The sequence below is a fragment of the Haemaphysalis longicornis genome, unplaced genomic scaffold (genome assembly GCF_048455015.1).
Source record: "Haemaphysalis longicornis isolate Haplotype H1 unplaced genomic scaffold, Haemaphysalis longicornis Haplotype H1 scaffold_7, whole genome shotgun sequence".
Lineage (NCBI taxonomy): Eukaryota > Metazoa > Arthropoda > Arachnida > Ixodida > Ixodidae > Haemaphysalis > Haemaphysalis longicornis.
In genome coordinates, this window is record NW_027526422.1 from 73,904,683 (window position 1) to 73,928,719 (window position 24,037).

General features: G+C 46.7%; 1 protein-coding gene across 1 annotated transcript in view; it reads right to left on the reverse strand.

Annotated features, from left to right (window-relative positions):
- Nucleotides 1-11,609, reverse strand: part of LOC144144476 (uncharacterized) — a 40,656-nt gene extending 29,047 nt beyond the window's left edge. The window contains exons 1-3 of the mRNA XM_077675935.1: nucleotides 11,347-11,609; nucleotides 5,733-5,823; nucleotides 1,432-1,700 (exon numbers count right to left, since the gene is read on the reverse strand). Of these exons, the coding sequence (XP_077532061.1) occupies nucleotides 1,432-1,670 (239 nt within the window). The 5' untranslated portion in view covers nucleotides 1,671-1,700; nucleotides 5,733-5,823; nucleotides 11,347-11,609. The remainder of the gene's footprint in view (nucleotides 1-1,431; nucleotides 1,701-5,732; nucleotides 5,824-11,346) is intronic.
- Nucleotides 11,610-24,037: the final 12,428 nt, after the last annotated feature.

A 24,037-nucleotide genomic window follows, 5' to 3' on the forward strand; every position in this document is an offset into this window, starting at 1 on the left:
CAGCCGCGCGAGGACCGCTCCGGGCCCTCGGCTTGGCTGTTGTTTGTGCAGATGCCGTCCGCTGAACGTAATGGATGGTTCACTTTAGGCCGCAGATGGCCTGTATTTTCTGGCCGGGTGCAACAGCGTGCGTAGGAAACGCACTATGAGTGTGTAAGAGAGAGTGTTAGGTCACGTGACCGCAGGTGGGGACATGTGTGTGATTGGCTGGTTCCTGTGGCCAATCAATGGTTTCTATTAATTGTTTGAAAGGTTTTTTTCTCTCTTTCTTGTACGCCCCCTTCTTGGAGGCGGGGTTTTTCGTATCAAAACCGGAGTGTTGGGTTTTGTCGAAGGTCGGTCGAGAGGGGATCTAGTTCAGGATAGATCTCGGCCGAACAGGCTGCTGCTGTCAGAGTGACAATGTAGCCGTCACTCTGACGTGATGTAAACGTGGAGTCATGTAAATAATGTAAATAAACCTAATATCCAGCAAGGAAGGCAGTCCTCATCCCTCACCCGCTCCAAGCATCGGTCGTCGGTCATCGGAGCGAGTCGAGATTGTCCTCTCGGCTCGCGCATCAAAAGAACATCACTATTTCGTCTCCATCAGTTCGCCAAGAAGATGGAGAGGCGGAATTTAACTCCTTCCCCTATATTTACTTGCTCGGTGGGGCAAGAAGTTATGGCTGTTGCCTTCTGGGTCAATGGGGTTGTTATTAGTCACTTTCAATAGTTTGACCTTCATTAAATCGAATGCGGTTCGAACGCGGTTTATTCAATTGCGGTTTGAATATGATTCGAATGCGGTTAATTCAAATGCTCGTTAATTGGTATGCGGTTCTAATTAACTAGCTCTTGCTTATTGTATACGCAATCTTCTAGAAAGTGATGCAAACGCCTGAATTTTACCAGCATGTTCAACAACCATGACAAGTCGTTACGTTAACGTTAAATCTGCCCCCTAATAATCTACCTAGTCGTCATCATCATCCTTACTATGATCGTTATCGTAAAGCGCGAAACAGCAGCGTAAGCATGACAAGCACTGGCAGGATTGGAACCGGTTGAATGTGTAATCCGCATAAGAACAAAGCATTTTGTTTATCTCAGTTGTTATAAGCTGCCGCAGCCCATGTACTGATCGACATTTATTTTTAAAAACATGCATACAGCCACCTGTCGTAACTTAGCCTTTCAATTGTGGCCTGACCATTTTCCTGTTTTATAACAACAGTCGGTCCTACTTCACGCCGATGCTTTTATTTGAAATGTAAAAGTAGCGTCCTCGACTCATACCACTTATTGACGTTTCAGCATTTAGAAAGCACCCTGGCCGAGTACAGCAGAGAGGAAACTAACAGAGCCAAAGGACAATTTTTCTTCTCAGCAAGGCATCCATTGTGGATGCAGTGCCGCACATTTCGACAAACCCACGCCTATGATATTTACTCTAGGACGCTGACGTCATGAGGCACGGTGGTAGTGCGATCTCCCAGTTCTTGTGAGGAGACGGCGGCGCCTTCAGTCCGTTTGAAGTCCTGAGTGGTGGTCGGTTCAAGGCTCCTGAAGGGCCGATCGGTACTCGGCACCCCGTCGCCGTGAGTTGCACTGGTGCTGGTGGTTCGACCACGAGGTGGGGACCAAGAGAAGTTGAGGTACACGCTACCGCCAGAGGTCGAGCCGGGCATCCCGGATGACCGGTGCAAGCTTCCGCTCCCCTGAATGGAGCAGAGGCGCACAAAGAAAGGAGGAGCAAGGAGATAAAAGGGACAGAACGACTGCGACAAGCGCACATTTCTCAGTGCCTCTACGCGGGTCCTTCGTTGATTAGTCACTTCTTCAGGTGGACAGGTTGATAAAGCTACCGATTCTTTCGCCTACGCTGGGCACCGCCTGCTTGTCCATGAGGAGATCCGGTGGTCACATGACCGTTACCTATGAGATCTGTGCCAGCGGGCTCGGTACATTAAATGACGTCTTCCTAGAATGGGGATCGGAGGTAGTATGTTGCCAGGCGCCCAAGTACATACGCGTATTGTGGACGGACCGTTTCGAAGCAAACTGGCATGTGTCACGGTCAGTCTTCGTCTAAGTGGGCTTCAGCATCACGGAATCAGTGGTTTTTGTTTTCAAGTCGCACCATTTCTCTCCCCGAACCACTGCGCCCTGTTAATGCGTAGCATTCTTTGCCGAGTACCCCTACAGCCAGGACCGTGTAACGGCCTGCATTTCCGCAAAAATGCAGATATTGCGGGAGTTCCACCTGTGATTGCTTTAATGGCGCAAATTAAGATATCAGGTCGGACGAAATTTTGAAAAACTATAAAGTCAGAAAAAATAAAAGAATATTAGAAATGGCGAAACCTGTAACGCCCTGCATTTCCACAAATGCAGATTTCGCGATAGTTCCACCTGTAATCGTTGTAACACCGTAAATGGAGATAATTGGTCAGAATTTCCAAATGTAATCGTTGTAATAACGTAATTATAGAGATAAGAGGTCGAACGAAATTTTTGAAAAACTAAAAAAAAGAAAAATATTTAAAAATACAAATAATGTCTCAATGTATGCCGCATGCCATTTCCATAATATGCCAGATTTTGCGAAAGTTCCGCCTGGAATCGTTATAGGCGCGTAATTGGACATAATTGGTCGAACAAAATTCTCAAAAACTAAAAAAATAAAAATTATATAAAACAATACCGAAAAATTGCGAACCGTGTAACGCCCTGGATTTCCACTATAATGCAGATTTCTGAAAAGTTCCGAATGTAATCTTTTTAATAACGTAAATGGAGATAATTGATCAGACGAAATTTTGAAAAACTAAAAAATAAGAAAACCATTAAGAAATTACGGAAAATATCAAAACGTGTCTGCACGGCATTTCCGCAATAATGCAGATTTCGCGAAAGCTCAACCTGTAATCGTTAATAGCGTAAATGGACATACTTGGACTAATGAAATTTCGGAAAAGTAAAAAAAAAAGTAAAAATATAAACTAATTACGGAAAGTGGCGGACCTTGCAATGCACTGTATTTTTAGAGTAATGCAGATTTCGCGAATTTTCTAAATGTAATCGTTATGATAACGTGAACGTAGATAGTTGGTCGAATTAAATTTTGAAAACTAAAGAACAAGAAAAATATTGAAATATTACGAAAAATGGCAAAACGTATAGCGCATGGCATTTCCACAATAATGCAGATTTCGCCAAAGTGTCACCAGTAATCGTTATAGCTGCGTAAATGGAGATAATCGGCGGACAGGATTTAGAAAAAACAAATAAACTGGCTGGAAAGAACTCACAATAAAGACAGGCGGCATAAGAATGCTACGCATTAGTAGATAGTTCTCTTATTTTCTGAACAATTTTTTTTTTCTATAATGGGACCACACGATGAGATTGCAGCGCTGCTGTAATTAAACATAAAATTTGGATGTCCAAAACCTTCGAAAAGGACTAACCGGAAGGAACAATATGCTTTTTCCATGATGGCAAGGCTCATTCGTGGGCAATGGCATGCTTTATCCCTCTAATCATCGTGTTATCTACACGGAACTGGCAGACAAACCATACGTCCAAGCTGAACACAGAGCCTTGCCATTTAACCCCTCCTCCTCAAATTAACAACGCAAATACATTAGCAACTGTTATTCAAGGGATTCCAAAAGGGGTTCCAACGGGGCGAAAAGAATTGGTCAGCGGTACCAATCAATCAGTCGACGTCTCCTACATTACGATATTCCAACAGAGTAAAACATACCCACAGATATACGTTGATCAGGCCTTGGTAAGGCAGCTTAGAGGTGTTTAACTAAATAAATTTTTCCAGGACAGTAATGAAAGCAATCGAGAGGAGTAGATTCATTCAATCTATTACGATCTGTTAAATTTATTATATAAATCAACTCAATCAGGCAATAACAACTTCAGCCGATGCTGAAAATCGCAGCACACCTCTTTATAATCGTCATCTAATAGCAGCGTAGCAGCTGCCTCTGGTGCATTTATAATAATAAACTGCACTTCTTAACACGAAAGTGTTGTATTCGCATATACACCAAGATTTTGATTACGTCATAACCGTCACGGAAATGACGCCAGCACAAAGAGCACCGGAGAAACGCCAGAAAAGGTTCATTGCCGCGGATGGTGCTGCCGTCATGGAGAGGTGAAGCGAAGTAGTGCATCATGATGCTAGCAAGCGCCGGCAGTTGGCGTAAGCTGCATCGTAGCGACGCCGACAGGCGAATGGCGCGAACCCCGACTAGGTACTTTGATGCGAAGAGAAACGCCAGCGGGTAGCGGAACGCGATCGCGCGTACACGGTTCACGCTACAAATTCTACCCCTCGCGTTCCAGAAGCTGTGCTCGTCGCAATATAGCCGTCTCCCGCACGCCACGGAGCAGGACCTAAGTGGTCGCACATTTCCTGAAGCGACCTGCTAGCAGGAAGTGGCTCGCCAATCACACCGACAAGACAGCCGCCATCCCGCAAATCATGATCTTTTCGCTGCAGGTTTCGTTGCACATTTCACTTCTGTGCGTTACCGATTCCTATAACCGAGGAATCAACCACAGTTTTTTTTTTTTTGCATTGTGTCTGCCGCCGTGTGTTTACCGCCGGTTCCTGGAGCCCACAGCGTCGAGCACGGATGTGAAAAACGAAATGGGTTCGTTTGTTTGAAACTCTTCGGTTCAAGATTGCGGGGATCGAGGTATACGTTGTTGCACTCTGGGCTGCACAACCCAACTGCAGTAACGGAAAAAGAAGGCTACAAAACAGCGAGTGAACGAGATAGATAGATAAATTATTTTATTAGGAAGGGGAGGACCGAAGGTCGCTGGAGGGGGAAGAGGGGGAATAGGGAGGGAGGTAGACACCCACTAAAGCACGCTCGCCAGGCCACTGGCAACGCCAAACTCGGCTAAGGTCACCAGGTGTTGAGGATGTTCGAGAATGTCCCTATGTAATGCTTCCATATTTGAATTTTGAAAAACACTATGGTTTAGTCTATGAAGATCAAAACGAGAAAGCTCAGCCGCCTAGTGCCACGAGCTTGACGTCTGGCTGCTCTCGAAAGCTTTGGCACACTGACGCTCGGGAGTTCGCAAACTCCACGACTAGGAACCGTATACGATGTCGCTGTTAAAATAGGCTTTCGAAAAAAAAGAACTGAACAGTTACTTCAAGTATGAGTACGGGCCCGTAACACCCTAATGACTGCCATACAAGGAATCCAATTGCTTCTCACGGGACCACCAAACGTTAAATAATCATAAATGCGGCATTCATTCAAATAATGACGAAGGGTAGTGTCGTGCTTGGTAAATAATAGCTTAGTCACGCATCCTACTTCCACAGAATTTCACGATTCTTGACTGGCGCCCTTACTTCTAAGCAGTCTACTTTCCTGTGCCTGTTGCCACATATCGCCATCCCCTCAGATTCGATCCACTCAGAGAAAGATAATGGGCCTCCTCGATTATCAGTCCCGGATCGTCCGCGGACTGCCCGAGACGCGATCCGCCGCAAGACTTTTCCATGTATTCCTATGGAACTTCTGGTCCGAATGCAGTCATCGGACTGCCCGCGGACCGTTCAGGAGGGGTAAATCGAGGATGCCCAATGTTTGTCTCCTCTTGTCACCGACATTGGCGCGAATTGCTTTCTTCATTACACAGTAGCAGCTACCATCTGTAAACAACCAGCTCCAGTGGCTACTATTGACCAATGAACTTACATGAACGCTGAAATGTAGCGGCTGGTACCAGCCGTGTGTCGTCGACAGATCGCTCTTCAGAAAGGCAGTTTCAGCCTTGCCTTCGACGATCCTGCGCAGAAACGATTAGCTGCAATTTTGTCAGCCCAATTTAGAATTGCGAAGGCCGGTAAGAACAAAAATCTCCGCAGAAGTGGCGTCCTTTTTGCCATACTTTGTCTTCCTAATTTATTCACCTAGAGATTTAAAGTGCCCAAACCCAGTACCCCATCGGCACTGTTAAATCCAGTAAATTGGAAACACCGGAGCACGTAGCTTTTGGTAGATACTTCCTTATATGGGTTATACGCGGGAAATTTAATTTTTAGAAGCAGAAGGTGCCCAGACAAAAGCAAAGCTCGCACTCACATGTGTAGCACCGTCATTGGCGGCCTAACAAGCCATAACGTAGCGGAATAGTTTCGCCTAAACCCGGGCCTTTTTTGCACCATAGTTAGTGCGTATAGCTGTCGAGCTTCCCATAGAAAAAATGCCGAACCGTTTAGAATAACGCGACACCTGGGGCGGAGCGGAGCATGCAGTGTATAAGTGTATTCAAGATTGTAAGTCTCTCTTGCCACAAAGCGCGCGCTGATTGGCGCCGGAGAAGCGCCGGTGGGAGGAGTAATCGTGCGCCTGCTGAAGCCCCGCCCTCTGTAGGATTGAACTGGACTTTAACAATTAAATGAGAGACACACTGGCCGAAAGTTGTCTTCGTGTCACACGCCGCAGTACGCGTTCCAGCGCGAGGTGCTGGAAAACGAGTGTACTGATGTGTTCTTTTAGTACGCGTTACGTTCTAGCTAGAGGAGTTGGAAAACGAGTGTTCCGGTCTTTCAGTAGCGTGACTACATTAGACCACTGAGACGCCGACAGCCCGAGCCCCTAACAAGCCGGCATTGACGCGTTCGATAGGTGCAGGCCTGTAGTATTTCTTATTTTATATATGCTTACCCAACGAAATATCGGACTGAGATATTATTATTATTATTATGATTCTTTATTCGGAAGGGGAGACTCAAGGTCTAGTCAGGGATGGGGAAGGCGGTAAAGAAGGTGATATAAAACCAGCTCATGAAGACTGTTCATAAGTAATTACTTCTGGAAGGTTATTGGCACGAAGTGGAAGATACAGTTGTTCGCGCACTTAAAGGGACCCTGCAACAGTTTTGTCAACTTTTTTGAAATCTTAAATGCCTGCAGAACGCTGGCACGCAACACACCCAGTAATCAGATTAGGGGGTCGCAAAGTGCCCAAGCCAAAAATTACTGCTCTATGCCCATCAAATAACTTGGAAACTCGCTCAAAAATGTTTCTCTTTTTGCCGGTCTTGATGTTTTTCGACTACATGAATTAATTCCTTAAGGCTATGTAGCGGCTGTTGCTCGGTTTTCCTTGAGTTGCAGCAATGGCCGCTTTTCGATATCAACTTTAAAAGTAAAGCCACAAAAACAAAAAGAAACTGGAGGCGTATCTGGTGCAAAGAGCAAATCACGGAGGGCCGCTCCGTGCTGATGATAACACAAGCTTTGGCAGTGCTTCCACACGTGAAGGAAAGAGTGAAAGCGTTTATCGAAAGTTTTGCAGGGTCCCTTTAAAGAGCTACGCTTAAGCTAGGTCGTAAAAAAATTACATACCATCAAGGACTCACTGATCATTGCCCTACATTTTTCTCTTCCTCACCTTGCACGACGTTCCGTCTGCTCTTGGCGAAAAGTTCAGCCTTATATTTTAAAACACAACCAACAGCAACAAAGCGCTGAAGTTATTCTTGGCGCCTCCACGAAACCGGGTTTGTCGATTCTCTTCTTGTATTGGTGTCTGGTCAAGGAACAACTAAGGCGGCCTGCCATGAAGTCACTGGTTTGGCTCTATGGTCTTGTTGATTGCGTTTGCGTTTGCTGATCTCAGCTTTAATCGTTCAGGTTCAATATGTACCAGCTCGCCCAACTGTCAACCTTCCCGACATCATGCTCAGTTTGTCTCTTACAGGTACTTTAAGGTACTTACTCCGGCTGGGATGTAAGGGACACCTGTTACACAAAGAAAAAAAGCCACAAGAAATGAGAGTCAATCAGATCAAATGGTCATCACCCATGGAGTGCGACCCCAAACAATACTTCTGCGTAACTGGAATGGGACGTTTGTTGGGAACACGCGTTTTGTAGCCATCATGGCGGAAGTTTCACTAGTGCCCTGCCCTCTACCGGTGTTTAGCTAACGGTGTTATCTCATGAATGCTTGGCTCACAGTCTACATTATTCTCATCAACAATTAAATGCTTGTTTCTTGCATCTGAACCCGTATCATAGCGTGGATTTGTTCATTAAATCTGTAGAGGGTTTAGACGAACGATACAAGTACCCTAGGCTCCTGAAAATACGGACTTGCTCTCTAGCGTCTTTCAACCCTGAGGAAATGTTCTTGTTTCGGGAGTACAGCGGCGTGGACATTTTCTGAAGTCGTGGTTGTTCAACTATAATATCGGGTTTTTTCTTAATGGGGAATTTCCACCCCATAAGAACTTTACTGGGCGCATCTACTTAAACAATCGTTCATTGTTCAAAAGCGAAGTAGTCTCTTGAAACTTAACTCCCTTGAAGACAAAGAAGTGGGTACAGGAGATGAGGAAAGAGAATGATGAAGAACGGTGGCGGTGAGCGGGCGTGTTTCGTTCGTAGTCTTACGTTCACAATACGTATTTTTTGCCCTTAACGCATGCGTTATTGTCGGGAGATAATCTCGACTCGCTTTTCCAGGGACCCCAAAGTCGTTTATATCCATTAAACCACCCTACCGCGTTGTACGTAGTACTTATATCGAACCAGCTATGCATGGCTTTATAGATTTTACGGCATAGCAGTGTTCAATGCAAAGTCCCCCCGTCTCCCCCCAAAAAAACTCCCAACTGTCTTCGCTTCGAGGGCTGTGCAGTAGCTCTTGGAAATAAATTCGATCTCAATGTTCCATTTTTTAATACGTGTTTTGTACATTTTTTATGGCGTAACCATTACTAGCCAAGCTGCTTTTCCCGAGGCGATGCCACGTTGACGTGCGCCCGTTGTCATCGCTTGCGATTGCCGTCAAACAGTACCTACGGATGCTAAAACTGCAGCCGTTCGAACAGTTGTAGTCGGCATGACGCCGACACATAAATTTCATAACGCCGCTCCAAGAATGCGGGCTTTCGCCATCGACTGCCAACAGTTTCTCTACTTTGCAAACACAGCCCTGATACTACTTTGCCCCGGAAACGCAGCTCGCATAGTCTGGTCGCTTTCTAACGTACTTGCAATGTAAAGAATAAGCTACCATGGTGGCTCAATGAATAAGACGTTGTGTGTACCGAGCCGAAGGACACGGGTTCGATTCGGGCGGAGATGACTGCTTTTCTAATGGAGCGAAAAGCGAATATGATCGTGTTTTTAGATTTTGGCGGACGCTCCGAACCCCAAGGGGTCAAATAAATCTAAAGCCCTCCACTACGGCGCGCCCCCTAGTATTGTATTGGTTCATTGTATTCTTGTATTGTATTGTTTTGGGCCTCATTAGCTTTATTGTATTGGTTCTGGGCGTCCCGCACCAAAATTTTACAAAATGATTTGCGACGTCGTTCTTGTAAATGAAACGTTTTGCGGTCACACACGCGTTCGTCAGTTTGTGTTACGCAAATTTTAGGATTAAACTCACGACGGGCTTTATCAATGGCGCCCTGCCCATAGCAGCCGGCGACAATGCGAGCCAGCGCGCCGTAAAAATGCTGTCTAGGAGGAACGGCGTGCCCCGTCAAATATTGCTGAATTTAATCCTCGACCTGGCCAGCTTTGCTTTGCTCTCAGGGCGATTTGCTACGGCTCGTATAAAATATAGCGTTCGTAACAATTAATGTCGACCGTTCCAGACAGTACGTATATTACCGGTCAGCGCCCAGAATATACTGCTGAGTCCAGACCGGCCGCTTCTCGGCTATGCCAACTTCAACGTACGCAGGAAACCCCACAGCTATCATATCTGCATGCTAGAATGGAATTATTTATTTTCGAGCATCTCCGCTAATTTTAAACATGCGCAAAGTTTAACGACCTCTGCTTTACGTCGCGTGGCTTTCTTTCTACGTGAAGCTCGTCTATTCATGTGGAAAATTTCCCGGGAAGGCTAATTTGTAAAAGCAGCTGCAACTTGTTCATCTGTGTGTGGAAGCGCCGTAGTTCCTGCGCTAAAACGAAGTTTTTCCAGCAAAAATAGCACTCACAGACGAACACCTCTTCAAAGGGTGCGATGTTTGCATCACAACTGGATCAACCCTTCTTCCAGAAGCTACTTCGGGGTGGCTCACAATCCCAACAAATGGCGAAGTTGCCACGACAGCCGCCCGCAGTCAATGCCGGCAGTGAGAACCGCGGTTATTTCGGGATGTATTTTCGAACTACTACGCCGTACCGACGCGGTGACCACCTGGTTAAAGAACATTGTAGTTTGCAGCCGCTGGTCTTCCCAGCTGCATACAACAAGCAAAAGTGCGGTGCAAAAAAGTTGGGCAGTATCTTTCAGCATAGCCTTTCTCAAAAGCATTTTTTGGCAAGGTTTGCCACCGTGCCTACTATCGATGACCGGCAAGATCGAGGTTGTCGGCTATAGACTACATGGACATCGAGCGCTATAGCCTACAACCTCGAAATCACACTCATCCTAGCTACTTTTTTTTCAGAAACACTATCCATGCTGTTGCGACAGTGCCATAAAAGAAGCTTATGGCCAACAAGGACTGCCGGCGAAACTTCTTACAGACGCTCGTTTCTTTTATTGTTTTGTTTTGTTATACTCGTGCTATGACACGCGTCGAAAACGATCATCTTGACCGCGCTGAGTGTTAAAAGTTCTGATTTTTTTGTGTCTGATGCACTATACACCACCGCGCGCACCAAGTGCTTCTTCATGTTTATTTTTGCTGATTCGTGCTATGGAACCAACCGTGCTCATGAATATTTGTATTTTATTCTTTCTGGTATACGCGCGCTATGAAATGATTGGAACGGCACGGAACACGTTAGCACAGAGTATGCACCTGCGGACGGTTTTTTCCGGGCAATACCCGGGTAGGTGCGCATTCAGTGGAGGCCAGCTGGGTGCGTGCTTTCTCCAATATAGCAAAGTACGAAAACTCAATTTGCGCATACCGACGAGTGCACAGAAGCTGTGCACTGCCCTCAGGGTGAATCGGCAATGACAGCGCGCTTCGGACCTAGAAAAAGACTACGGTGCGATGCCAAGCAAATGCGTATTCAGCGGAAAAAAGGAGGATCGATTTCAACGCTACCCGGTGCAGAGGTGTGGCAAAAAAACAAGGCCTAACAATTAATAACAAATTCGGCACGCGGAATCATCGTGCGTGGGCAGTTTCGTATAAATTAAGTCGGTATTATTAAAAACCAAATTTTGCTCCCACGTGCCACTGACACGCGTTTTGGGGATATTTTTTCCTCTCTGGTGTGTGTGGTTTGACTGTGTTCGCCACGCTTGGCCCACACTGCCACGCAAATAGTGCGAACCGCCGTAGCACAAGCTCCTTGCCGCCCGGCTCCTCCGCTCACTCACGTGAGTGGTTGTCTGTGCAGGCCCGAACAGAGCGCCGTCGGGGTGGTGGCTGCGAGGAGCGTTGGAAGAAGGGCGATCGCTCAGCAGAGGGCAACAAAACACGAGAAAAAGGAAACGGCTACTGAACAACGTTGTTAGAAGCGGTGTCAAGCAGAGCAGGAGTGCATAGGGCTTGACCTGACTGCCGCCGCATTTGTAACCACAGGAAAGTAGCGCCCGGAAACGAACAGATGCTAAAGGGAAATCCGTCTATGTAATCGCGTGCCGTCGTGGGCGCCGGCATAGCAACTAGCAGCGTCCCTCTCCAACTTGGCTTGGCCGGCCACAGGGCTTCTTTTCGCTCTTGAAGCCAAAATAGAAAAAAAAACAGGGTAACTTTATTGTCTGGTAAATGTTGACCGAAGCCTGTAAAAAAATCTCTTAGTTCACTTTTCTACCGAAACGACAACTTCGGCTCATGCTTTATAATAATATTGTTACTCTTTACAGGTAGAGGTAACTTTTCAGCCTGTTCATGAGTCATACCAAGGATGAATGGAACACTTCCGCCTGTTGTACTGTGGCACGCCCGCTGAAGCCCGACTCGCCTATGCACTGGCGCCGGATTTCCCTCTACTGTGCATGAGACTCTATGCATGACAATATGCAAATATGACTTGTTTAGTTCGGAGCTCGGTCAAGAATTCCGGATTTGGTATCATCAGTAGCCATGCATTTGCAAGCGACAACTAGCCTACACATCTCCCTTACCTTACCCAAAACTACAGAAATGTTGAGAATGGGCTTTCCGCTTCGAATACACCCTCAATTTGCTGTCTCTAAGATTTCACCCCCGGCGTAGCGTTTTCTGGGCTCGAAAAAACTGAGCACCATAACAAAGAATTATATTTGACGATAGCACCGCCGTCCACAACTGTTAATATATTCATAACGTCTCTCTCGGTATACTGGTCTTGAAATGTTCGCAAACGCGGTATGTAAATCTACCTGATTGATTAGATGCCATGGTTACCTATTGACTATAAGGAGAATAATCCTTCGTGTGATACCAGCATTATATACAGTGCTGTTTCCAGGGGAACAGCTTGACTATAGTTATACTCACGTGTACTCCTCGGTGACTCGTGTTTCGTGTAAATCGAAAAAAGGCGTCGACATGGATCTGCAAAACATCCAAAATAAAAATACCTGATCACCTGAGTGCCTTCTTTTCCCTGGAACCATGTGGTTAAGTTTAAAATTAAATGGGCACTGAAGTAGGAATACAGTTTGGCTTACATCGGTAGATAGCTGAGCCAGGAATACAAGTATACCACTGGTGACCGAATCCCGCTCGTGCCGATCGGCTCGTCAGGCTGTTTCTAGATAACGAGAACAACTCTTGTTTTCTATGTACGACTATCCGGGAACTGCGAATCCTGCACTCGGCAAACCTGACCTGGAAGGCGAAGACATCAACGGAAGAGATCTGGCGTTCCCTCGTTGCCGTCATCGGCCACCCGATCGGCCAAGCCGCATCCTACTGGGAATGATTCCTAGATTTTCAGGATTATATCTTTTACCCCAGGATTCACCACCGACCGCCATATCCCTACTCTCCGCATGGGGTGTGGTAAGTTTTTCGTTCAACAAACGTATCAATCAATCAATCAACGTGGTAATAAATGCAGTTTAGTCGTGTAAAATAAATTCGACACAGCCATCGTGGACGCAGTACACTTCAGGCATGCAAAATGAATACTTCGCGTACAGCACCAATGCATTTTTACTGCACCATTGTTCATGCGTGCTTGCGCACACGGACTTTAACCGTTGAAGTGAGCTTGAGATACTTTTAAAGCAAACTGGCGAGCACGACTGCGCTACGTAGATGTAACTTCAACCTCAACCGACTCTCAGCCCATCTCACAATCGACCTCATATCACTATCGGGAACAAAAATTAGTTATATTAATTATTAACAATTTACATCTACCCTGCTCGCGATGACGTAGTGCACTGCAATGAAAGCGGAACCCAAACTTCATCTACAGTGCCCCTCCGCTTGGGCTCCAACGGATGATCTCTGACGGGCGCTATGCCTCACTACAAAATTTCTGTGGTAAAAAAATGTTGCTTTTTAGTAAGGACTGTAAAGACTGAAAACACTGTTCGACTGCACCTTTGTAAATCCGGTAAATTTGAAAAGGTAAATAGAGCCCATGCTCGTAACTATGTCTTGTGCTCAGAGATCCAACGTGTAAAATTACAAAGGAATCAATGAAAATGTGGATGAATTGTGCAAACTTTGGGGTAAACATTTGAAGGAGTTCCTCTGAAATATGCTCCATCATATTCAGATATTCACGTCACAAAAGAACGGAAGAGTGCCCCGCACCTCGATTGAAGGCATCATCTTCAGATGTGTTTTCATCCATCTCGGACTCACCTCGTATGGTCAAAACGTTTTAACCGAAAGTACCGCACTGCACAACACGCATTGAGGGAAAGACTGCAGCCCATCACGGGGCTGAGCGTCCCCACATAACGCACCTTCAATACCTCGGAGAAACTAAGATGCCGCACCTGCACCTCCCACCCTTCCTTCACACCGCACCACCATGGAATTTTTCATATCTCGCATCAAGGGGCTTCCAGTACCTCTAGAAATCAAACCCCAGCAATATTCACCGCAGCAATAAACCGGAGTTGAGCACTTCAAGACCACTCCTCATGGCTAAGGTGAAATTTTGTGCTAGTTCGTTACAAGTATGATGTAGACGCCACCCTCGTCTAACCTTATCTCCATGACCGCATCCATCGGACCCCGCAATTAAGGAGTACAAACCATACGGGAGTCCCCTTGCCCACCACGGCCGGGGCTCGAGCGATCGCCCAGGTCATTTACCCCTCACAAGATGGACCCATTCTAGCAGCGCAGAACAGCCATGCCGCGGTCTACGATTTTGGCAGCACGCCACCGACGCTGGACATTTCACACGTACATGCACCAACTCCCCCGACCACCCAGTTCCTTTCCTAGATGGGCCGGGCCACCAGGACGTATATTAGAATATAGAGAGGGAAGCATGTAAGCCTGTTTGGAAAGCGGGGGGAGTGGAAGTGAGACGGTGTAATGGCGTTAAGGCAAAATATCTCGATGTGCGCCCCTCAGTAGTCTGCTGGGCCGGACATGTGGGCTACGTTGGCGTTGGAAGAATACTCGACGCTCTATAGACAGCTCACGTTCTTGAACAACCGTGTAAAAGCTGTTAGGGTTGAATGGGGGAATGTTAAAAAAGCCCGGGCCATCGCTTGCGGCCCTTTACACTGGCCGCACGATTACATCCCGACGGACGTGCGCGCTAACCATCAAAACACGGAAGAGTGGAACTGAAAGCGCTCCACCCCTCTAGCGCCTTCGTCTACCTACATCCCCGCACTTTGTACGCCTCTAAGCCTCCTCCATCCGCAAAGTTCAAACCAGCTGTTTAATGCGCCACCTTTTCCACCATCGTATGCTGAACCGCTCCTACCTCCACACTGCAGGCAGTTTCCCCTACATTCACCACATGGATTGGACCTGCCTTCCCTCGCGCTACGCAATGTCCTGTCCTCCAGATGCCTCCGACTCTCTCCCCGTTGATGTCCCTCAAGCGACAACCAGCCTACATATCTACCCATACCTTATACTAAACTACGGAAATGTTGAGAATGGCCTTTCCTCTTCGAGTATACTCTTATTGAGTTGTCTAATTAAGATTTCACCCCCGGTCTAGCCTTTTCTGGAAATACTACTCCAGCGACCCCGATGTGCACATAACATGTGTTGGACAGAGAGACGCATTAACTGCCCCTGGCTAGTGTCGCCCCTTGATGTCGTAGCCTGAACACCACCGTTACCACCCTATGGAACAAACTCCGAGGATCCGGATATGAATCGTGCAACCAAGTCATACATAGCTTACTCTTTTTCAGTTTACCTACATCTCTAACCACACTCTCACTCCTGTGGCAACAGTATCCGAACTCACTTTACTGGCTGATCGAACCAAGCCTTCCAACTCTACTCAACACCCGTTCGTGTGGCAGCGTTGGGGCTCTTCGAAGGCTTAGGTCGTCCTGATGAGCTTGGCTATTTTTCTAACCCCGCGACAATATCTGCTCCGCTTAATATTACAAAGGCGTTATATCTTTCCTCATATCACATGGGAATTGATATTTAATAATGTTTTCGAACGCGTCACAGTCGGAGCGATGTTTTCGAACGCGTCACAGCCAGCGCTGACGCTCGAATTGTGCAGGTAAATATTTGGATCAAACTACGTATATCCTGCTTCCCCATCTTTTGTCAGACACATGGAACACAATATACAAGTTGAAAGCTGCCATTAAAGATCGATAGTGCAGGGTATCTGAATAAAAAATCGGTGGAAATACAATCATTTTGGAGCTCGTAATTCGCACACAACCCGCCGCGTTGGCTCAGTGGCAAAGGCGTTGTACTGCTGAGTCCAAGGACGCGGGTTCGATGCCGTCCGCGGTGGCTGCTTTTCTGATGGAAGCGAAAAGCGACAACGCCCGCGTGCTCGAGATTTTGACGCACGATAGAGATCCTCAGGCGGTATAAATTTATCTGGAGCCCTCCACTACGGCGCGCGCCTCATAGCCCGTGTGTAGCGTCAGCGCGTTAAACCCCACAATCGGAATCAGAATCAGATAGGCGGCACACGTAACGCATTTCTGAGAAGTCAAAATGCATTCAACTGCATTTGTTTCGCCCCAGGGTGACAAACCTGGTGATTAAAAGTACATTTCCTGGCACTAATTACCTGTCAATAACTTCAAATATAGCACCCTTTTTATTGGCAGGTGTAAAGTTTGATACGTTTTGCGAATAACTCACCGTGACGGAAGTCGATAGCTGCGATACGAGGATGACGCGTCGTGAGAAAGCCACGAAGGTGCGCCACTCCCGGTGGCCTCATTGCGTCTGCGTCCGAGAGGTGGCAAAAAATGGAAGAGGCAAAGCGATATCAATGAGGAATAAATACGCGCGGACGTGGTCACTGTTCCTATTGAAGCGAAGCTTTCTAGGCCTCACTGATGGCGTTAACGTCAGAAAAAACTCTCTGCAGGAAAGACACTTTACACACACTGCACGAAAGCCCACTTTGCACAACGGGTGTCACAAAGCTACTCAACCATACACCACTTACAATCACGATGGGGTGACTTTGCGCACCGAACGGACGTCTCGTAATGTGCAAAATGCAATTTGGCAGTAAGCGCGGTTAGCGACGCTGAAGATGACGAAATAGATTCTCTTAAGAGGGTTGTACTTTGCCTTTGTAGTTTGATGGTGTGGAGCTGGACGATGGCTTCGGACTTTGGCTGAGTTGAAGGGAACTTTGACAGTTTTGGTCTTGGACTTTGGCTGAGTTGAAGTGGACTTCGATTTTGACTCAGGTTGCACGGGGGAAACCTTCGCATTTTAAACATCTTACCCTTAAAAAAGGGGCTTTGGCTTTCGTATTGGGACTCGGCAAACTAGGGCTCATTGTTGTGGAGTTACTGTGTACGTACGATGACTACTAAATGACCCCTCGAAATTGTTTGGGTGGGGTGTACTTACGTGCGGTACTCCGCTTTTGCTCAGCCCTGATATAGACTGACGTCGCATCTCAGGAAGAGTACAAATAATGGGCGAACCCCGATACTCAGGGAAAGCTTGCCATCTACAAGCACACATTTCGTCAGAAAGGAACGCGCTTATCTCGAGCGATATTGTTCTGAGAAGGTGGAATAGGAGTGCGTATTGAAAGTGAACCAATAATTCCTAACCAAGAAAAAGAATTTCGTGGTACTGGCTTATCTGACCAGCAAAACATCTCTCTGCTTTACTGGTATTCTACTGAAGAAACTTGATTCAAACTCGATTCCGACTGTGCATGTTCAGAGAAGATGGCCCGAGCAGAATACAGACCTCACCAAACTGTCTTCGTGCCCTTTGCAAATGCACCCTCAGTCCCATAATTGAAGTGCGCTCTGAATCGTAAATAACGGAGGTGAATGTTGGCGAGAGACGCATGATGTGATAGTTCAAGTTCAGCGCTGTGACCAGTCTGTCGTTGTGTATAACGAATATCAAGCCCTTTTATTATATGAAGTTTTTTCACAAATATAAGGTCCTTATTACTTTTGATGAACTACGTTGCTGGCTTGGTTACAAAAATATAACCCGAATTACCGGACAAAGTCTCGTAATGCCCGAAAACAGATGGCTTAATAAAACTTGCTTCTCGGGTAGTTGGTTCATTGTCATAGCAAGGGAGGTTAGCACTTCGAAGAACAAGACACACCACAGAAAATGAGCAGGACGGGCGGTCCAACTGCTTTATTTTTTGTGCTCGTCCTGTTCATTTTCTGTCGCGCGGCTTGTTCTTGGAAGCGCTAACCTCCCTTGTGGTGACAGAAAACAAAAAAATTAAAGCCATTCCACTCAATGCGAAAGCTGTCGTAAGTGTAAAGCAGTGATTCGCCATAATGGGCAGTACTGCCGTTATCTGCTTACTGCTACTACCCCATGATATTTAAATTTCCCGCCTTCACAGTGCTCGCGCGCCCCCTTCCTGAAACTGCGCCAGCGGGAGTTCTGGATTGCATTTGGTTGAATTGGATTGGCTTGGGTTGGATAGGATTGGATTGGATTTGGATTGGATTTGGATTAGATGATAAGAGGCAGTAAGCATGATAATCAGCTAATCCTAGACAACCAGGAAAGCTAAGAATAACCAGGTGAACCTTAGCTCCCGCAAAGTATATCCTGGCATAGCCGCTTGGCTTTCGAAGCCTCTGGGTTACGCCGCGACGAAGGAACCGTGACAGGCTACACCGTAACGCCTTGGCGATATGCCTGGTTCCAGCGAGCGAGCGGACGACAAGGCGAGTGCCTAAAGTGCTCCGCACTTAAAACAAAGGAACATGGGTGTAGACACCTCCGGATGGGAGTGGTTGGTTGCCTGAGAAAAACAAATGGTTTGTGTACCGCAATATTTCGACAGGGCAGCGTATCAGATCGTAGCCACATTCGCTTTATTAATTAAGCTGCCAGGGACATATTCAGTTCCTCCATGCGCGGTTGCCACCCCTTGGACGAAAGAAAAGTTGGAAACTGAGCCCGAACTCGATGCTTTTGTGGCCTGCAGGTGCCGCCACAGTAGTTTAATTTGCAACCTTTGCCGCTGCGCTGCTCCCTGCTCAATCTGTACAAGAGGGCGACGACACTTTCAGAGTTATTTATACGTGGCTTGAGGAGAATAGTGAATTTGGAAAAGGTGATAGTAGTCGGCATTCCTGTTCATGCAAACGACAGCCGTTCTCTCCTGGCGTTCCACTGCCGTGATGCTATCGAAAGCGGTTTACCCGGACGGAATGTCGACGACGCTTCGGCACGTGGAAGGCACTTCATAAGATGTCCAGGACACCGGTCCCACCAACAGCTCACCGTCGGGGCCGTGACGAATCAGAGGGCTGTGGTCGTTGAGGGGCGAGGAAAAGAATAGGGTGAGGCGACAGGGAAAATTTTAAGCCACGTAACAAACGTGATAGTCGCAAATGCTTTGTGCGGCGGGGCTGTGCTAGGCTAGGTTCCCATACAATTCGGTTCGGGGGTCCTCTCATTAAAACTCCCGAGGTTCCACATGCGTTTGCAGCATGAGGCGTCCCATGGCCCGCACTTTATCTCGGCAGTAGCGAATGGGAATAAAACAGTGGCGTGTCGTGCCGTAGACAGGTCTAAACCCTCGAAAACTGCAAAGAGGAAGGGGATCGCGATGAAAATTGTGTCAAAAGCCTTCCCCGCTTCCCTTCAATGAAGCAAGATAATTCGGCAATTTCAAAGCGCATGCGTTGCACAGAAACCTTAACACCGGACTCTTTAGACGGACATAGTACCAGGCAGGTCTAACTACTCTACTTTGCGTTCATGTGAAGAATATTTAAGGCCATTCCACCACTGTACAATGCGCGTGCCTTCGATGGAAAGTGTATGCCTAGTTAACATGGGCTGCATGCTATAGACAGTGAATGCGCTACCGCCAATGCCACTTTCGGCGGTACTAGCCCGTCGCGTAAAGTTTATTTGACGGTATTCAAAGCCACCCGGCCTCGTAAGATACAACACGATTGCCGAGCAGTATATGCGCGCAGTCGTGTCACTACCCGCAAGTTCCTTAAGGTTTGCTTAACACGTGAACATGCAGGGCGGGAAAAAAACAGTGCGACATAATTTCCACAGTATTATGGTCCTACTTGAAGACGCTGGCTTCCCCAATTTAAAGTACAATACAGGGGAGATTTTTTTCGTTTTTAAAGGTGTGATCTCATGCTTCACAGCAAAATGCAAAGTGTCAAACAAAACGTATACCCATGAACTTAGCCGCCGTGAGTGCATGATAACCAGCGGCGGCTTGAAAAAAATTCCCAGCCTTGTTAAAAAAAAGCTGGTAAAACGGTAGTGTAGGTTGTATTTACTAAATCCTTACGAACTTTACTACTTCCCAGAACGGTACGTTGGTCCTGGCACTAACTGCGGAACCGTGACCTGCCGCTTGTTTGATACTAAGACTCACTGACAGTAACAAAATTATATGAATTAGTGAATGTAATAACTACAGCACTTTTCCTAGCCCAAATCGCCATTTAAAATGTTTGTTTTTCAAATCCGCATGCTCACATAAATATGCTTACATTAAAATTCATATCTCTAAAATTATTGCTAAAATATTTGGTTTTCGTGGCAAGCCCACCAACTCTATTAAAACGACTTTCTGCTGCTGGGTACAAAAGTAAGAAGAGCCAATGTATTTATAAGGTAACTAAATTGTACTCGCTCGCCTCGTGCATTCCTTTGGTGTTCTGGTTGAATTTATTTATTGGTTGTCTAAGTGTGATACGAGCGTGTTGAATGTGTCTTTTTCGCGCTGAATTCTCAGCCGATACACATTGTCGCGCGTAGCTTTCCTGGGTTGTGCATAGCCAGTTAGCAAAATGTACTAAGTAGCTAGTTTATGCTGGGACAAGTAACTGGTTAGTGTTGTGTTAGTAAGTGTCGCGACCTTTTTTTTAGAGTGAACAGTTTCGGCGTGATCATCGGCTTCGGCGATTCACACACATCGACGAGCCCCAGGAGGCTCATTATCCCAACAGTAGTGAGAAGCACGTGCTTTGCGCTTATTTGTTAGGAGGCCATAAGAACAACATTTTATTAAGAAGGAACTTCTGTAGCGTGAAAGATTTGGACACTGGAACAAAAGATCCCGTTCAGACCACTAACCAGCATGTACATCCTGGTCTGTAATTAAGATCACCAGCTCCCCTCGTGCAAGAAGACCCCGCCCAGTTGTGCTGAACACACCGAGCTCCCAAAACATCGGGAGCACCACTGTCTAGATGCCCGAGTTACCAACTCAATGGTGCAATCACCGCAACTTTTGGGCAACAAAGTCTCTACTTCTATTACTACTAGACGGATGCCACCCTGGAACTGCTAGGAAATAAAGCTCTTTGGTTGCCGCTGAACCGCTATCGGCCAGTTGGATCAGCCTCACTGCCCTCCTGCTTCCTGGTCAAACGAACGGCAGTGAAGACGTACGGCCTCGTCGATGCCAAGTGCTCTGAAGTAGCATGTGGTTTCACAGAGATAATCAGGAAACAATTCATGTGGACTCAACTTTTCAGGGAACGGACAATTGCCCATGGGTGCTGCTCTCGACATTGGAAGTAAGCCCGAGCACCAGATCAGACAAATGAAATGCCCGTTTATTTATTTATTTATTTATTTTTCTTGCAGCGCCAAGATCGCATTATAGCGGGGGGGGGGGGGGGGGGGGGAATTGTACATGTGGTCATATACATGTGGCAAGCAGGCTAAAACACATCGCTGAACATCGTCATAAATATACAAATAAAAACAGAACTGCAAGTCTAAAAGATACTTACTAAAAAGCGTGTCAGTGGTGCAATCAACTATAGCACTTGGCAACTTATTCAACAAATTATGGTGTGAGGAAAGGACGAATCTTTGAAAACATTTGTACGGCAAGGTATTTTATGAATTTTCCAACTATGGTCAACCCGTCTAGATACAAAATGTGGGGTAAAGAGAAAGATGTCAGGGTGAATGCAAGTTTTTTTAAAAATAGATACGATAAAGCAAATTAAGTTTGTCACGCTGCCTGTGTTCTTTTAGGGGTTCCCAGTTAAGTTGTTTTTTAAGTAATGCAATAGGGAGGCGAAGCTAAAGTTTGCCGGGCGAGGGAAGCGCTTCCCTCTCCCCGGAGGGGGAGTACGCCGGGCCGGCGGCCTATTCGGCACGTGCTTTTTTCGCTGCGCGCGTGCTGCATTTCTTGCGCTAGGAAGAGGGCTGGGTAAAATTTTCTTTCGACTTATGAAAGCATACACATTAGCACGTGTCCAGCAAGTTCGGTTTACACGTAGAGTAGTTACTGAGTTCATTTTTGTCGACGTTTGTCTTGTCGTCTGCTACAGACCCGCCGCTCGACCGGCAGACTGCCCCGACGATTTTAAGGGGGGAAACGCGTTGTTCGGCGGTCGTCGGTTGCTCTTTTCTTCTGCAAGGCGACAGCTGTTCAGCTGGTCACAGCGTACTTTTCTCTTGTTTGTTACTCCCTTCGCGTGCTCGCGCTTCTGACATCCGGACTTTCTGGACTGCAGAAACACTGACGCTTGCAAGAAATGTAAGATAAACGTGATTGATTATGGTTAATAGGTTATTTCTTACTCTTGAAACAATCCGCTGCATCTTATAAAAACGCATTAGAAAGGCACACGCTAATAAGGGGTGCGTTGACAGCGCCGCATTTCCATTTTACTTCTCCTTGAAGAAATTTTTGTTTGCAATTTGTCACCCGCTTGGAGTACAAGTTAGCGTGACAGTTCGCGGAAACAACAGAACAGCTTGTGGCGTATAACTTTTAATTACTATAATATACAGAATTTGATGTATACCTCTTCTAATTACCAGTATTGCTAAATGTGGGAACAAAGCGAACAACGCAGCAATCCCGTCCAGAACACAAGTCACAATGACAAGACGGACCAGAGCTACTACACCCGGGTAAATCGCTAGAAACTATTTTTTTTACCCATGCAAAATGTCAACCTATTGTGTTATATATGGACGATATCGAACGGCATCAGCTAAACAACTCCGAAGTTCATTTATTATAGCGGAAAACAATCATTGGCAGCATGCATTAAAAAAAGTGTAGAGGGGAGGACTCGTTAGAACACTAGTTTGCATTTTCAAAGCCGGATAATGTAAACTGAAAGCACACAGATACAAACAAAAAATGTGTCAACTTATTTCACCTTTCGAACCGCAGTGATCCATGCCTACTATCTATCCTTTTGGTGCGCTTTCGCGGGGAATATGCAGAATTTAACGAATGGATCCTCTTCTTTCGCCTTGTTACTGTCGTGGCAGCTGACCATGCAACAATATGGGGGGTTTGCTTCACTTTCAGTTAATCTTTTCCTTTCGGGCGAGTGAGGAGTGTTCCCGCCGCCCTTTGTACGTGCTGGCTTAAGTGGCTCGCACAGCAGGCGGTCGCTTTCTTCGCATTCGTGAGTAGGGGGCTGGATGCCTCAGGCGGTGCGGGAGACAGCGCGAGCTGCGCGTGCACTTGCCAGACGCGGAGGAGCGGGCCGGGAGGCGTCTGCTTCACAAGAGCACTCTTTATCCTGTGAAACCGCCGGGGCGCTCGGCCGTTCGAGCGGCGCGTAGCAGACGACGCGTCTCTAGCAGACGACAAGACATGCACCGGCAAAAATGGACCCAGTAGCTACTCTACGTATAAACCGAACTTGCTGGACACGTGCTAATGTGTATGCTTTCATAAGTCGAAAGAAAATTTTACCCAGCCCTCTTCCTAGCGCGAGAAATGCAGCACGCGCGCAGCGAAAAAAGCACGTGCCGAATAGGGCGCTGGACCGGCGTACTCCCCCTCCGGGGAGAGTGCAGCGCCACCCGGCGATCGTTCCGGAGCCTATACAGGATCGGAAATTGTAATCACCCGTGGCAAAACGGGCGGCACGGATTTCTATACGTTCTAACATTTCGCATAAGTAGGCGAGTTGCGGGTCCCAAGCGGCTCAGGCGTACTCCATGATGGACCTTACGTGGGTGAAATAAAGTTATTTCAGTTTAGGAAAGGCAGCCCTAAAATTGCGCCGAAGAAAGCTAAGCGTACGGGAGGCAGAAGAACAAACATGTTCAACCTGTCTTTTCCAGAATAGGTTGGATGAGAAGTAAATACCGAGGTATTTAAAATGTGTAACTGTGTTAAGGGGCACATTGTCAAGGACATATTTCGACAAAATGAGTTTACGACTCCACGACAAAGTAATGCGCTGACATTTCATTGCATTCGACGTCATTTTTCATTTTTTAGCCAGCGCTGAATTGAATGTAGATCGTTTTGAAGATGGAATGTATCGTGCCAGCTAGTTATACGGTTATAAATGACACAGTCGTCAGCATACAGACGCACTTTGCAGTTAAGATCAGCTACAATGTCGTTGATCAAAGCGAGAAAAAGCAGTGGCTCCAAAATAGACCCCTGCGGAGCACCGGAAGAGACACTCACTGCATCAGATTGACACCCATGAAAAAAACACGCTACGTGCG